Raw genomic sequence first — 16,350 nt, 5'->3', positions numbered from 1 at the left:
TTCTTTGCACCAAATTCTTTTAACCGATTTGAAAGATCAAGGTTTTTCCATTCGCCCGTATATATTTTTTTAAATGTTTTCGCGGATAATTGTCTTTTATGAACCGATTTTGATGATTATTTTTTTGTTGAAAAGGACATATTCAAAGGTGGTACCGTATTGCCATATAAGAAAAACCCCGAAAACTCGAGAGGAACTATGATCGAAATTATGAAATGATTATTAAGCTTATAACGAATAATAATTAAGCAACGTAAAAATAACATTCTTTGAATCTAAACCTGAAACCTTAAAAAATATATTATTCAAAGGATTCCCTTTAGGCTAGGTTCCGAAGATACTGGCAGCGTTCCCCGTTATAGCTAGACTAATTATTAAGTTATTTTTGTAATATTTATAATCTAACAAATGTTTTGAATGCAAACAGCAACATATACATAGGAAAATATAGGAATTTTCATACCTTTTTCTTTCTAAAGAATAGGCTGCCTCGTTTCCGTCGCTTTTCAGCGTGATGATCATAGGACGCTCTGTTAAAATAAATTATTTTTTTATTTAAATTCGATTACTGTGTTAAAAGCAAAAAACCACTGCAAAGCTCAAAGCATGCCCTCAAAACGATTTATAGTTTAAACAAGCACAATTTAAACCTTGCCAGTTAATCTACCACTAAAAATACCGCATTGAAATAATTAATAAAAAATGTGAAAGTGTTATTCCAACCATCTACTACCTGATTGAGTGTTAACTATTAGAGTAATATATTTTACTTTATATATTCTTCAAGTACTCAATATCTCTTCTATATTTTCAAAGGAGACTTCGTAGATATAGTTAAATATATCTCGTTCTCACCACGGCTAAATCCATGCAATAGACCATTTAGGATGAAAAGGCGATTTAAGTATATGTTGACCCTGTATATGTATACAAGGTCTAAATTAAAAATATTTCGTACATTTTTGATATGTCAATACTTGAATTAGATTAAATAGAATAGTAGATAATAAAGGACTATTATCTATTCCATATTCAAGCCGTTAACGTAAATGAAGATACACTTACTGTTCTAAAACGCCAATGGATATAGTCGCAAATACTACATACGAAATTAGCCTCTCTTTCGCACCTCTGCTATAATCGTACGCCAGAAAGAGATACACTCACTGTTCTAAAAACGCCAGCCGATGTAACCCCAAATGCTCCTGATGCGAATTATTCCTCCGACCAGTTAGTTGTGTCGCGCCTACTGTGGCAGCTGAAGCGTCTTCGTCGCTTTCTGTCTCGCTCGCACCACCGGCTGATAGGCTAACACGAGCGAGATGCCACGATAAGCAGTGCGACAAAACTTTTATGAGTACTTGTGACAGTTACGAAAATTTTAATATTTGTAATTTATAATCAACATTATGAAATAGTTTTTGTCATAATATACTTGGTCTATGAACAGAACGTTTAGTATTAATCCTAACAAAATCTTGTCTTTAAGGTAAGGAATGAGTAACTGTCACAAAATACCATAAAGTGCAAACAAACAAAATAAAACAATTTGATGTAAAATATATTAAATAGCCTAACTTTTAGTTAGTGCATTAAAAACAAAAAAAATAGCAAAGCCAATTGTGCGTTCACAACACTCAAACCTAATCATGCATTTGAAAATCTAATCATGCGCCGTTTACATATTTAAAAAAATTGTACGCAAAGGTATATTCTAAATTTAAATACAATTTGTATTTTATGCGTCCAAATTGGAAATTTAAAATTTGTATGAAATTGGATAACACAGAAATACCTATATTAAACTTTCCTGAACTGAGGCAAAGATAGTCTAACATACTATGTAGTCGACCAAAGTTTGTAAAAGAAATGTATCTTTTTTTTATGAGAATACTATTCTTATATATATCAATAAATTTAATTAATCTTTCTTTAGATTGTCAATTAAGACTATAATCCTCGAAAAAAATTTACTAAATTTTTATCCCGTTTTTAAATTTGCATAGTTACACGAGAGCTATTAGGGCATATTTAAGGTTTATAATTATGAAGAAAGATGTTAGTCTTTGTTTTTTTTAATTAAAATTGATATACTTACATATTAGCCGGTGGCGGCGGCTGCGGCGGTTGCACCGCTGCAACGATGCTGGGCGTCGATACACTCTTCTGCAACGGCAGTCGCGCCAGTAGCCTCGAGCTTCCACTACTCGGGACCGCGCTACTAGCGCCTCGGAGTGCTGCCGTTACTTTTTCGAATTCCTTCTATAAGTTGTTAAGTAGTATAGTAATATTTGTATGTATAATTGTCTGATTCTATTTATAAACCTAAAATAAAATAAATTGATTTTCTAATATGCAAAAGGATTTGCCTTGTAAAAATTGTAGCGAATTGAGATTGTTGGTTGTTTTTTTATTTTATTAACGAATATAAAATTGTATAATTAAGCCATTAATAAGTAAATTGAACATGTAATCTTCTGTGACATAAAAGTTTTCAATAAAAACTATTTAATTAATAGTAAAGACAACAACAACGAAATCATTATATTATCGTCATTACTTACAGCGAGATCATTGTCATTGAGTGAGTGCGTGGAATGTCTCACAGGTCGTGGTGCGTCACCTTCAGATTCCATTGATGATAAGGAGGCACTGTGACCGTTTAACGCACTGGAAATATATTTTGATCCTTCAAATATCAGGCAAATAATTGTAATTTTGAACAGAATTGTTTTAATCGAAATACAAATTATTTCATCTTAATTGTCTCGTAATTATAAACTATGGTTTTGTGGTAAACTTACCCTCTATGTCTCTGCGTGTCTGGTTGAGGGGGCGCGGGTTCCAGTGCCGCCCATGAGCTTCGTCTGCCTTCATCCCGCCTATCCCACGACATCCATTGACGGGACTCACCTGGGGATACGTAATAATAATATCTACGACTTTGTTGTTGGCGAAAATTTGCATAATATTATGCATTTTCCCAAAATTGCGTTAAGTAATCTTTACTATATTAATGGTTAGCCCATCTCAGCTAAGATCGCTGGTGTTTAGTCGTGTCAATCATATAATTAATTTGCTATAATGATTCTAAATTAATTTTTTAATCAATAACGGTTATAGATTACTTAACTAAAATAGGGTTTCATGCATGTATCAAACTGACAATATCAATTGGCTTACTTGATTAATTTCATTAAATATTGTTTTATAATACTAACCGCTACCCTTCCTACTTTGCGGATAAAAGTCCAAATGGGTTGGCGATGAGCATTCAGTCTCCACCACCCCATCTTTACACAACGAGGGACACGATGTACTTAGACGACTTGTCCCTATTGCCTAAAATATAAAAGATATTGAGTACAGGAAAATTACAGGTTAAGGTAATAATTAGGTCTCGAACATGTGCTCCTACATTGCCCTATATTCGCATCGTCCAGGCACGACCTGGCGCAACAAATGCAGATGACTGTAGAACGTAACGGCCTACAGGACATGTTAATAAAGCACAGATCGTGCCTGGAACGGTTCTGCGAAAAATTTGTTAAATATATTAAGGCGGCAAACAAAACTGAAAGAACGGGTCTCGCGGGGAATTGCGCCCGGCTCGCCCATGAATATTGTAAACAAAAATATTACCGATGTAGCCGGGGCGTATTTCGCGAGACGTTTGATGTGAAGTTTAGAGATAGAAAAAGTCCCTGGACAAAATGGCAGGGGAGTAGAATAGGTATTATTTATAAAAAGAAAAAAATATTAGGTCTCTACCTACATATGTTATTGGAGATTCTTGAACCATAATACTTTACAGATTTAATTATATATGGATAGGCAATTCGAAATTCAAATAAATTTTATTTGAAACTAGTGTTATTTTAATTTCAACTTCATTCGTACGAATTTAGAAATCATAGTTCTTTTATTTTATGATCCGGACTCTATGCATAATTTTCTTTGTATTCAAAGACTACAACACAATTTTACTAACTAGCTTTACTCACAACACATTTATGTGTTAGTCATTCATCATATTCCTTGTGTTCCTTAGGCCCATAACACACCGCGTTTGCGAAGTACGAGCTGGTAAATGACTTTATGATACGCATCATTATAATAATAACCTTACCAGTAAGGGCAGTGGGGCAGCCCTCATACGCTGAACAGCCGCATGCAGCCTCCGCAGCTGCTGAAGACTGTCATCTAACACGCCGGGGCTGTGCGGTGTCACACTTATAGTGGGTACCTGGAAAATGGACGAGCGTTGCATTTTTTATTTACACATACACAAATTGAGTTGCTATTCAAAAGCCGCTTAAAGTCCTGAAATATCTCAACACAGGTAAACAACTGTTTCGGAAAAACACCTTTTGTATGGCAATTAAAGTTTACAATAACTTATCAAAAGAATTAAAAGATCTTCCGTCAAAAAAAAAATTTAATATTCAATAAATGATTATTTCCGTGAAACACCGTAATTGACATAAATTTAATGATGAAATGTATATAGTATAATAGACTAGATAATATAAGAATTGACTTTGACTAATAATGTAAAATTCCTAAAAAGACAAATTTTCCGCGCCATTGTGTGGCAGATTGCGAACGATTTACGATTGTATCACCTTAACATTTTGTAGCATATTCTTGCAATAAATAAATTATTATTATAATTATCAACGATGCTTCTTAACTTAACTTCATTGATCATATTACTAATCGAATATTAATTATAATTAAAACCACATGTTGTGTATGTTTACCACCGTATTTGCAGTTGATTCACTAATAGATAAATTAAATAATCCATTTGAATACCTAGCGCTTAAAGAGTAGTAGTATAGGACTATAGTTTAAGGACGAGTAGTTTTTTACGAGGTTTGAACAATAATCCAATTCTTCATCATCTAATTTTCGGTTATTTCAAGCAACATGATGATAATGTCACGGCTACTAACAATTCAAATACAAAAGCTTTTTTCAAACATTACATAACAATGTGATATTTGATTTAACATTTAAATACAATTTTGATAAAAGTCTATTACGTAATAACTACACGAGAGAGGGTCGGTTACCTGTGCCCTCGCAGCGGCCATGTTGGGTGGTGGAGTGGCCGTCACGTGCTCTGTAACTTCGTCCTCACTGCTGTCGGACCGACTGTCCGAGCTGCCGTCGCCCTCGTCTGTAAAATAATAGTAATTAAATAAATTTACAAAATCATATTTTGATAATTAAAGCCACTAAACGTTTGGTAAATATTCCGTATCGCGGCACCAGCGATTTTGAGTCTGATTTTATTTTACAGTCGCGTTATGATCTGTAAACATCATAACTAGTATTGGTATGATGGCGCATGAAAAAAAAAACGATTTATTAAAAAAAGAGATTAATATACTAACCTAACCTAACCGAACAATATTAATAATAGGTTTTTTGGGCAGCTCCGGCGCTGCGGGAAATGACGCCCCTCCCCTCTGCCCTTGCGTACCAAAGCACAGGCATTTTATTCAATCCAAAACACTTAAGGGGTAAGGCAGACAAGACCACGTCGATAGTGAGGTGCTCTGATTCGGTTTTGGGCACTTTTTGATTTTTTTTTGGCAAAAAAGGTCATGCGCCATCATAACAACACTAGTTATGGTGCTGAGAACTCATGACGATGTCATAAAAAAAAATCAGCCTCAAAATCGCTGGTGCCGCGATACGGAATATTTACCAAACGTTTAAACTAAATTTATTCAGTCACTGACTGGTAACGTGTAAAGTTTTTTTTAAATATTTTGCACATTGAAACTTGCATGTTGTTATGATTAAAATTAATTCGAAATGGCTACCTAGAGATTGCGACTTATTATCGGGCTATAGTAGAACCTTTACTAGACAGAGATATAAAAATGCATTAAAATGTCTCCCTTTAGGTCATAATACAAAATCAGGCCAAGGTCGTTTCGACTGCAATTGAACTCATTAATATTAATCACGAAAACGTAAAATATCCAGCAACTAGTGCGCTCCATATTTTCAAGTACTCATTCAAAACACAATGATATTCTTCACATATTTTAATTATTGTAAAATATCTTCTTGCTGCGGCCTCATTCGTGTTCCAAATAAAATATATTTAACAACTGCTCGATGTTGTTCGACTCTTCTGAGTGCATTACTTTCTGCAGGCTTTAAAAAAAATCTACACATGTGTTCATACTATTTTCGACTATTTGACAGCACTAAATAAATATTAACATTTCACATTCATTAAGCCTAGTTACCCTGGAGATATAAAAGTTCAATTTTAGCCAACAGTTGGGGTGCTCTTGACTTGACCTTGCAAATGTCAAATGTGTAAAATTTAAACCAAATACTTTTGGGGACGGTGATTAACGTGTCTTAATTACATATGAAGGGCTTAACGCTTTGATAAGCTGGAATTTAGCTTGAAAATTAGTACTACGCTTCTAACGTTAGTATATTTTGTAACTTACGTACCAAGTCGTAACATAACCAATGCAGATACTTCAACTACTGTAATTATAACTTTTGGAATAACTCCTTGTTGATCCGAATGTATTATTATGAATTAGTATTCAGAGCCAAAAACCTTATACGATATTAGTCACAATATGCTCTTTGTAAACATGATGTGGCATCTAGGTAAACAAAATATTCAATTAATCCAAGTTCATTAGCGATAAGCCCGGCCTCGTAATCGAGCCCTATGACCTGATCACCATAATCTTATTAGTACACGTCATGAACTTCTATTTATTGTTGGAAATCAAAGTAATTCTACCACCTTACTGGTATTATCTACACATGTATTTCAGAGTTATATATATATTTGCTTATAAATAATAGTTAAAATGTTTAACATCAAAGTCCTTACTACGTTACTAATTAGTGAATTTAACTTTTGCTACCATGAATTTCTCTATACCTTGAGTGATTATTATACGACATGAGTCCCAACTCAATAATAGTTAAGCAAATCTTTTGATTCAGAGCGACTTATACAGTCTATGAAAATCCGAAACGATCTTTAACAACTAGAATAAACTAGAGCAGTTTATGAAGCTGGCTACAAGAACAAAGGTTGCTCTTCCGGGAAATACAACACGTACTCGTTATAAATCTAACGCAGTAATATCTTATACCTTTATTTCATTTCAGTTGCAAATTGAATATTAAAAATTCATAACGCGAGCATCGGTTCCCCCATTTCCCTGACTGCACAAATTGTAATGACAATCGAGCGACCTACTTCCGGGGCCAAGGCTGAGTATAAAACTAGCAGGGATGAGCGAAATTTATGTAAATCATAAACAAGTAGGCTCTTTTCATTCGTAATATATATTAATAAAAATCATCATTCATAATTCGTTTCTCACATATATATAGTTTTAATGATTAAAATCTGAAGCTTCGTATGTGCTGCACATAATCAAGTTGACATTAAAATCACGACGATTAAGGTATTATCTGTTTAGAGAATTAATTTATTATATTTTAGGGAATCGCCAGACGTCCAATAAATATATAAACCAAGTAGTGAGCGACAATATTTAACGAATGCAAATGTTTTGTTATCCTATATCTCTGCAATGTGTGTAGAGATTTATACAATATTTTTTCATATAAACTATAATCTAATATACGCGAATAATTATAATTGAAATATTAATATTGAGAAGATGGCAACTCTTGCCCTTAAAAGGACACCAGAAACACCAAGATATTTAACAAAGTGCTGTCGGCGGTTAAAAAGAGCTATTACAGAAGTATTAGGGAGCGTTCAAGAATTACGTCACGAAATGTTTGGAGATTATTGACAACACCCCCCCCCCCCCCCCCCCCCCGCCCCTCGCATGTAACGCGCCGTAACATTTTTCTGGTAAACGTTTCTGGACCACCTAGTGACTCTTTATAGTTAAAAGTTACCATTATGTGGAGTATACCAAGTAGTACCAAGTAGTACCAATAACGCGTAATTCAATACCAGCCCCGCATCGTAACGTTTGATAAAAGGTCCCCCCCCCCCCAAATTCGTTGCGTAATACTTGAACGCTCCCTAATAGCATAGATCAATGTATATCTGTTCTCATTCTGAGTACCCGGTACTTTATGCAAGAGTAAACAATCCCAGAATATGTTTATCAGGCCAGATAACCGCAAACAAACCCAGCAGAAAATTCAATAAAACTGTATAAAACACAATACACGTAACATTCATAATATTTTCAAAACGGACGTCTGCACCCTCGTTACATTTAACAATCGGGGAGACGGGAAGCCATCTGACATTTGCGCAGTACGAATGGAAATGAAATGGCTGTCGGCATTCGTTTTGTATTAACGCTCGCTTTTATTCATTGCTTTACACATCTACTTGGTGTACATATAACAATAGACTCGACCCCATTAGTGATTATTTTTTAACATAAGACGACCACCGACTTTTGAGAGTACAAGGGTGCTCGTAAGTCAAATATACTACAAAAATCCCATAATTATAATATTTTGTTCTTCATTTGTTTTCAAAATGTCACCAGAGATACACAAAACATTCAATAGGTACTGGAAGGTAGATAGTCCATTTATGACAAGGACCGGACGTATCTAAAACAATGGAAAACGAACTCTCAATAGTTTTGATTGTTACAACAAACAAAAGCTATAATGTACGATCCGTAATTGTATAAATGGCACAACCACCTAAAATATATTTTATTCGAGAAAAAGAGGAATGTTTGCTTTATTTTTTTTATACATGTAACAAGTGCTGTGTACATTTTCTTATGGGAAACTGTGTATCTCGCAATGTGATATTGCGCTATTGAGTTTCAAAACTAACGTAATTTCCAACTATACAAGCCTCAGTGAATTATATAAAAGTACATATGTGCTGATCAACACTTTGGAAACAATATTTATGATTTTGACGTTTTATAAAATGGACTAGAGAACGATATCGTACATACGTACTAAAACTCAACTAAATACTTTTACTAATTGCTAATATTGTAAAGCAATTATATATCAAATCTTATCCAATATTGCTACGTAATACGTGATCTAATTGATTTAAAAAAAAATTTAAATGTAAATAAAAAGTTACCAATTATATAATCTAACTATATCCATATTTATTCAGAATAAAATTAAGTAGATATGTCCATAACAGCCTTCAGGCAAAGTTGTAGCCACGCAGTCCGTATAATCCAAGGTGCGATTACCAGCGAAATTCTTTCAGATTGGAGGGCACAGACTGGCACATACTTTGGTAGGGGAGCCCACGATGCTAAATGGGGATTTACTCGAGCGTCGTAGAGACCTATTGGGATGCAAAGCTTAGATAAAAAGAAGAAAAAAATGTTATATGATAAATTCCTTTTCATCGGTGGGGGAAGCGGCTATAGATAGTTAAATATGTAAAAAAAAACTGTTGCATGGACATCCTCGAGCGCGTCAGATATTGATAGCATCTATGCCCTACGTATTTTTAATAATGTACGTATGTTAATCTGATCGTTTGCACGATGCGGGTGGTTGTATTTAAGGGTTGAAAATTAAAAAAAAAAAAAAAATTATCGAGCGCGTCAGATTTTCTAAGGGAGTGTTAAGTGCACCAAAAAAAAGCTCTCATTCACTATTCTGACGATTTCGATGGGACGCAAACCCACAGCCATTTTCTTAATTTGCAAAAAAAAAATCGCAATTTTGAAATACTCAAGCGCGTCAGATTAAGATATATGTGGTTCATCTTTATGTTCTAAACGTACTGTCTCATAATCTGACGATTATCTAGAGGGATTCGCCTGATCTGACAAAAAAAAAATAGAAAAACGGTTCACCTAAAGGGCCATCCCTGCAACTTCCCGCTAATTCCATTCCTGGGCGCTAAAAAATTGATATTTTGAGCTCGCTGAGTTCAAAGAAATAACATTTCTATGCATTTGAGCTCTCCCAGCTCGAAAGTCTGATAGAAGTTTCATAGAACACTATTTTTGGAATTTTCAAACCGCAATAACTTTTGAATGGATCAAGCAATTTTCACGCGGTTGGCGGCATTCGACGCAGTTTTATCATCCTCATAAATAATTTTGCAATTTTAATTGATCGAACCACAAATTTCGGAGTAATCCCGAAAAAACACTTTTTCGGGTTTCTTTCGTGTACGATATCTCTCGAACGAATCAACCGCTTTTGACCAGCTTGGTGGCGATCGACGTGGTTTTTCAAGCTCAAAGGCGGATTAGTTTTTGAAATTGATCGATAAAGAAACCACTTAAAAAAAAAAAAATCTTATTTTTTTAAGATTTTTCAAAATTTCTCAAAATCTATCGGTCCGAATCGGTTCAAATTCACAGGAAATGTAATTTTGAGGGAAATATTTAGAACTCCGTTTAGTAGATTCCGATTGGTTTAAGGAAATGTAGGCATCACGCAGCTGCACGCATTTAACTTTATCGACGAATTTTTGTTATTTCGGCTTGCGGAAATCGTCAGATTATATATTTTTCATTATTCTTGAATTATTTCCTTCAAAATAAAAAAAAAATTAGCTACGCTCGAGAATGTCGAGATGACGTTTTTTTTTACAACTTTGTTGCCCTCCCCTTTTTTTCCGTCACTCTCAAATTGTCAGATTAGTGGAATATACACTTTTTAGGATGTAATTAACTCACCCTACCTTAATCTGACGCGCTCGGGAATTTCTGATGGTCAATTTTTTTTTACTAAACTGATCCTGTCTCCTTCACGTGCGGCCTTATATATATGGGCCTCATATTTTGTGGAGGTACTTAACCGGGTACAAGGTATCCCCCTATATATTAATCTGCCGCGCTTTAGTAAATCCCGAAATCCCCTCTTGGGCTCCCCTACCACTTGTGTATATGGAAAAAACTTCAATTAAAGACAAAAAATATTGCGAAAGTTACTACTACTGATCAGTTTAAGGATAATTTAACAACTTCGCTAAGCAATAGTTTATATCTAAAGCTTGCCGATTTTGTAATAGTTTCACAATTAATAAGCTTTACCTTCATAGCCCTTTAGAGTATACAGCATACAATGTCGGCATTAGTCACAGGACAATGTATAAAATCTAAGTGATATTTAATAGTGTTTTAATGTTTCGTCATTAAGTTCCTTTTATGTGGATACATTTAAGCCCTATTCGTGTGAATATATTTTGAGCGATTATTTATGTATAAGTCTAGTCTAAAATACCACGTAGGCCTAATAAATTTAGAAAATTTATGGTGAATGAAAAGCTAATTTAAAATACTTTTTCATAAAAAAGTACCGATTCCTACCATATTGACCTGTGGATGAAACACTGTCTAAATATAAATAATAACTTGACTCTAGAACCCGATCATATTGATTAAGTTGTTTAAGGATAAAACTGTCTTATTCACTTGAGTAGCATTTCTATTTATAGGTTAAGGGAGGTTTTTGTAACACGTAAACGATTATACATAATAAAATATTACTGTGTACTAAAAATTTATAAAAGAATACTCACGTAGCTTTGATTTTTTTCAATCTAGTTGTCGTGTTATTGTAATGTCAAATTAAATCAGTATAGTAATTTTCGATGCAACAGAAACAAATACAAATGGATTTAGTTTATTTGTATGATAACTATAGAGAATTGGCAAGAATAGAATGAGTCTGAGTAAAAAGTATACTTTTAATAAACAGCACCAAAATTATCACGTTTGTAAACCAGTTCAATCTAAGCTGTAACGAAGTATGTACTTAAAAAACGAATAGCAGAAGTGCAAAAAAATTACAAAAACAATTAATTTATATGAATTAATTTAAATTGTATTAAAAAACGATAGCATTACCAATGACAGACGTTACAAAATTAGCTTTACTATTCTTGCGCAATAAAAACTTGTTACAAAGATGCAGCAATTCGCCATTTTAGCCGTTTATAATAAAACTTGTTTATTGGTGCAAAGCTAAATACAGAACATATTATTAAACCTCAACGATAACAAATAATCATCACGAAGTTGTAAATACCCTAAAAAGCAATCACATTTTACGGCAGACTCATTAGGACATTTTTAAATTACGTAATCGTTCAGAAAGTAGGGAGCGCAACAAGTAATCCACAATACGTACCAACCGCTCACATTTTTATTCACTAATGTAATTATGTCCTTGGTATATTTTCAGTCAAAACAAAAATTCACACATAGCCAAACTTTTTCGCGCGGATAAAAGAATAAATTTTAATTCTACTGATCTATTTCTGAATCATTTTCGAGATTTCTCTTTTGAGAAAATTTTCAGGATTAATTCGCGGACCGTTCGTGAAGGCAGCCGCCTGCTCTTTGTGCTTAGGTGGTAAAGGGCGCCTGCGCGTCATCGATCCGCCCAAGACGTGAAAGCCTGAAATGAGCCTCAGTCCAACCAGAGACACTGGCTAGACACTTGTTTGAATGGGAAATCCAGTAGAGCTCATGCAATATTCACAACGAAATCAATGCGCTATGTATTCACAGTTAAACACATTGAACAACACGTAAATAAGGTCTATAGAAACCGAAATAAATTATTAGGCTTCATACGAACTTAAACAAACCGATATATTTAAAAATGAAAATACGTAATAGAAATAATGATTTCGACTGCATCTATTATAGATAAGACATTCGTAAATTTAATCAAAGTGATTTTGTTCCCAATTTGCAATTACTTGCAAGTCTATGACAAAATATTCTAAGCGAGATTGAACATAAGCAGTTGGAAATAATAATTAAATTTGTAATTTGTTCCGCGCCTCATGTGGGTTGTAAGGACTCATTTCAAAGACGTATGTCGGAGACCAACGATTGTAACTGCGTCACAGCAATTCCCTACTCCATCGTATGCCATTCTAATTTGTATAAACAAAGAAAAATAATAATGGGTTCATTTTATTTTTGCAGTATTCGGAAACAGCACGCTTGACACATTCCGCGTAACAAACTAAGGTATGATAATGAAGGCGATATTGTCTTACGCCGGTTAAAATAAAAATGTAATTACAAAATTCCACCAAAACTGAGCATAACTAATAGTATTCAATAGGTTTAAAAATGATCATGTAGTTACCAACATAAGGTTTTTAAAAATTGGTATTTTATTTCAATAATAGTCCAAATCTAGTAAATCAATTGTGTGTAGTGAATAGAAAAATTCTACTAAGGTGAACATAAACATAATGGATCTTCTTAATATTTTTTAGGACACGATTAGAAAAAGGCATTGCTATGTCTGCATTACTTATTAATACCGTTGCAGCAAGACACGGTGTAATCCCTTTTAAAAAACATACAATCAACGGCATAGACTCACACATGCCTCTTCACTAGAATACATTGGCATTCTTTGTTAAAGATAATAATACCAAAGCAATACTTTTTAGTGCAAATATTTTTACATATTATAGTGATAAAAAATAATAGTGTAATTGCTACAAAATTACCTGATGATATAAGCCGGACATTCTCTTGTGACTGAACATTCATTTCTCCTACTCAATCTGAAAAAACATTAAAAATTTCAAATTTTTAATTCAGTATATCATCTGTAAAAAAAATTTAAAAATGTAAAGTAATTATGCAAACATATCACTTGTCTTACACTCACAATCTTACTATTATTAGCAATTATTAGTATTGTTATGAATATAACCTACAATAGATGCATTAATGTTTTTGGAATAGCTACATCGGCGCATTTATATGAATAAATAGAAGAAGCAAAATATTTTAATGTGAGCAATGAACATTTTATAAACCAATAGGAAACCAATTGAATCAACATATCTGATAACCAAAAATTTTCAACTCTTATCTTTTTTTACTAGAATTATAACCTGGTAATGCTATGAAAAATATTTTGTTTGTAAATCGTGTTTGAGATGGAAAAAATAAATATATATATAATATACTTATAAAACTTTGAATATTTTCTTTTTGATTTTAACCAAACACAATCACAAAAAACAAAAAGTAAGTAGCAGTATTTTTTAAATGAAACATTCCAGAATTAATTTTAAATATTCCAATAACAGATATCAATTTTCTTATAAACATTTAAAAAACACTGTCTACGATTATGTTTATTTACGAACCATCATGAGAAAAGTTAGTACATAATACGTAACTTACTTTGAACTCCTTAAAACTTTAGCGAGTACAATACATAACGCCTCCAGGCGAATATTTTACACAAGACACTCGTACATTATCTTTATTGTCACCCGGAAAGTTTGGAACAATGGGATCTAAATTTTATGCGAAAATACACTTTCACATTAGAACGAACCGACCAACACAGCCACCTACACAATACAATATACTGTAAATTATAAAACAACTTAACACAACGCACGACTTTAGCTTTTATGCATTAAGTAGTTAGCTCCCGACGTTTTATATTTACACCTAAAACCGTTTTAAAAGAACCATTAAAGTTTTAAAAGTAACTTTAACACGGCAAAAACTTTTTTAAACTTTTCTGTAATGTCGACGACTTCAACTTAAAAAATATTGACAGTTGACTTATTTTTATATAGATGCTACAGATTATGAACAAGTAACGTCAGCCTTAGATAGATAGTAAAGACTTAGTATCTTAGTGCGTTTTCCAATTACAGAGCATTTTGCGACTCAGTGCCGCACAATGCCGCATAATGCTGAAGCTTAATTGGAACGTGAATTAGTTTTCAAATGCATCAGCAGAGTGCGCTAAGTCAGTGTTGACAAAAAAATTGTCTGAATAGAGTTAGCAACCTCATTAATGTATAAATAATGTGGTAAACAATAATAATTGGTTGAAAACTTTTTACGCTTAATTTAATAATCAAATTATTTCATTAAAATTTTTTTACTGTAATAAGAGAAAACCTTTAAAGAATATAAGGTTTTAACAAGCTAAATTAACAGTAAAATATTTCGTTTTATGTCAGAAGTTTACATCATTTACGTTTTGAGTAATATTTTTTAATGATTTCTAAAAAAAATATATACTTTTTCAAAACCATTGAAATTTTTTTGTAAAGTATAATCCTGTAAAGTAAATTTGTTTACAGATCCGAATTTTAAAATAAAATTGTATTCATATTTTAAATGTGGAATATAAAAAAAGTAACTATTTATCATCCATACTAATATTTTTTTTTTTTTGCAGTTTGAAATAACTTTAATTATTTTCAAAATCTACGACGAAACGAAAGCCTTACAAATTTTTCAACAATATTTACTAACGAAAATTTCGATAAATGCCAACTTAAAGAAAAATACTGGTCAATTTTCTGTCACTGTGTTGGTATTGTTTGCGAGAAGCTCGCGAGAGCATTCGTTTTGAGAGTGCTCAATTGTGCGAAGCGTTGCTGTAGTTGGAACACTCGACGTTGAGCATTATGCCGCAAAATGCGCTCTAGTGCTGTAATTGGAAAACGCACTTAGACTATATCTGCGGAAAGTGAACGTTGTTGGGATTTGAGATCGCAGCTGCTAAATTACTTTTATTGTTATGCTTCGTCATTATATTTCAATCGTAATCGAACTTCTTTTCGTGTTGCTATTATACGAAAGTTAAACATTTGACACTTTTGACAGTTGTTTTGACCAACCAACCCTAAAAATTCTTACCATACTAACAAATGTTTCTCTCGTTTAAAGCAAAAAAGCTATATAGGGTAGCAAGTACGGTGTCAATTTGAAAACTGTTTTTTAAAGATCCATTTTTGTATAATTTAAAGCGTTTGAAATGAAATATACTTAAATATCACGTAGAGTCTGGCTAACGAAAGTAGATACTGAACTTTTTATATGACAACACTAAAGTTAGTACGGTCTTGATATTTTTTTATTTTAAATAAGTACATATTAGTTTTAGTTACTTTAGATAATGTTATTGTTCTTTTACAGATAGTCTTGAGATTATTATTAGTCGGTTATGAATTTAAGAAAAACAAAAATGAACGTTCATTATTAATTGAACGATATGATATAGCTGCATGGAGACATCGCTTTTTGCGTACCATTGCATCGAAACGTGCAGAAGGCAAGCCAATAATCTACATAGATGAAACTTATGTCCACAAAACCAATAATTCAATGTATCAATAATTTAGTAAGTCAAAGTGAGTTGCTCCAACTTTCCTTTTTACTTTAGGGCTGCCACGCTGATATTTTTTAAATTTGCCGCGCTTTTCAGTATCAACTTTCATTAGCCAGACTATATTGTTAGCTATAAATTTCTTGATATGATAAACTTTTTATTCATTATAGTTTCATCGGCGTAAGGACGTGAGGACCCCATCGCCCATTGGAATAA

General features: G+C 33.1%; 1 protein-coding gene across 7 annotated transcripts in view; it reads right to left on the bottom strand.

Annotated features, from left to right (window-relative positions):
* Positions 1-14,536, bottom strand: part of LOC125053000 (rho guanine nucleotide exchange factor 28) — a 37,446-nt gene extending 22,910 nt beyond the window's left edge. For 5 of the 7 annotated variants that reach the window (XM_047654141.1, XM_047654142.1, XM_047654143.1 and 2 more), the window contains exons 1-10: positions 14,178-14,536; positions 13,490-13,546; positions 5,079-5,185; positions 4,130-4,246; positions 3,222-3,342; positions 2,805-2,913; positions 2,565-2,670; positions 2,099-2,262; positions 1,168-1,308; positions 464-530 (exon numbers count right to left, since the gene is read on the bottom strand). In XM_047654141.1, the coding sequence (XP_047510097.1) occupies positions 464-530; positions 1,168-1,308; positions 2,099-2,262; positions 2,565-2,670; positions 2,805-2,913; positions 3,222-3,342; positions 4,130-4,246; positions 5,079-5,185; positions 13,490-13,532 (975 nt within the window). In that variant the 5' untranslated portion in view covers positions 13,533-13,546; positions 14,178-14,536. Of the gene's footprint in view, positions 1-463; positions 531-1,167; positions 1,309-2,098; positions 2,263-2,564; positions 2,671-2,804; positions 2,914-3,221; positions 3,343-4,129; positions 4,247-5,078; positions 5,186-12,141; positions 12,372-13,489; positions 13,547-14,177 lie in introns of those variants that run through there. The other 2 variants (XM_047654147.1, XM_047654146.1) reach the window with 2 other exon arrangements.
* Between the last annotated feature and the right edge of the window lie 1,814 nt (positions 14,537-16,350).

Source organism: Pieris napi, chromosome 10, assembly GCF_905475465.1.
Source record: "Pieris napi chromosome 10, ilPieNapi1.2, whole genome shotgun sequence".
Classification (NCBI taxonomy): Eukaryota; Metazoa; Arthropoda; class Insecta; order Lepidoptera; family Pieridae; genus Pieris; species Pieris napi.
The sequence above is the reverse complement of the archived record's forward strand: the minus strand, read 5'-3'. Positions and strand labels throughout refer to the sequence as shown.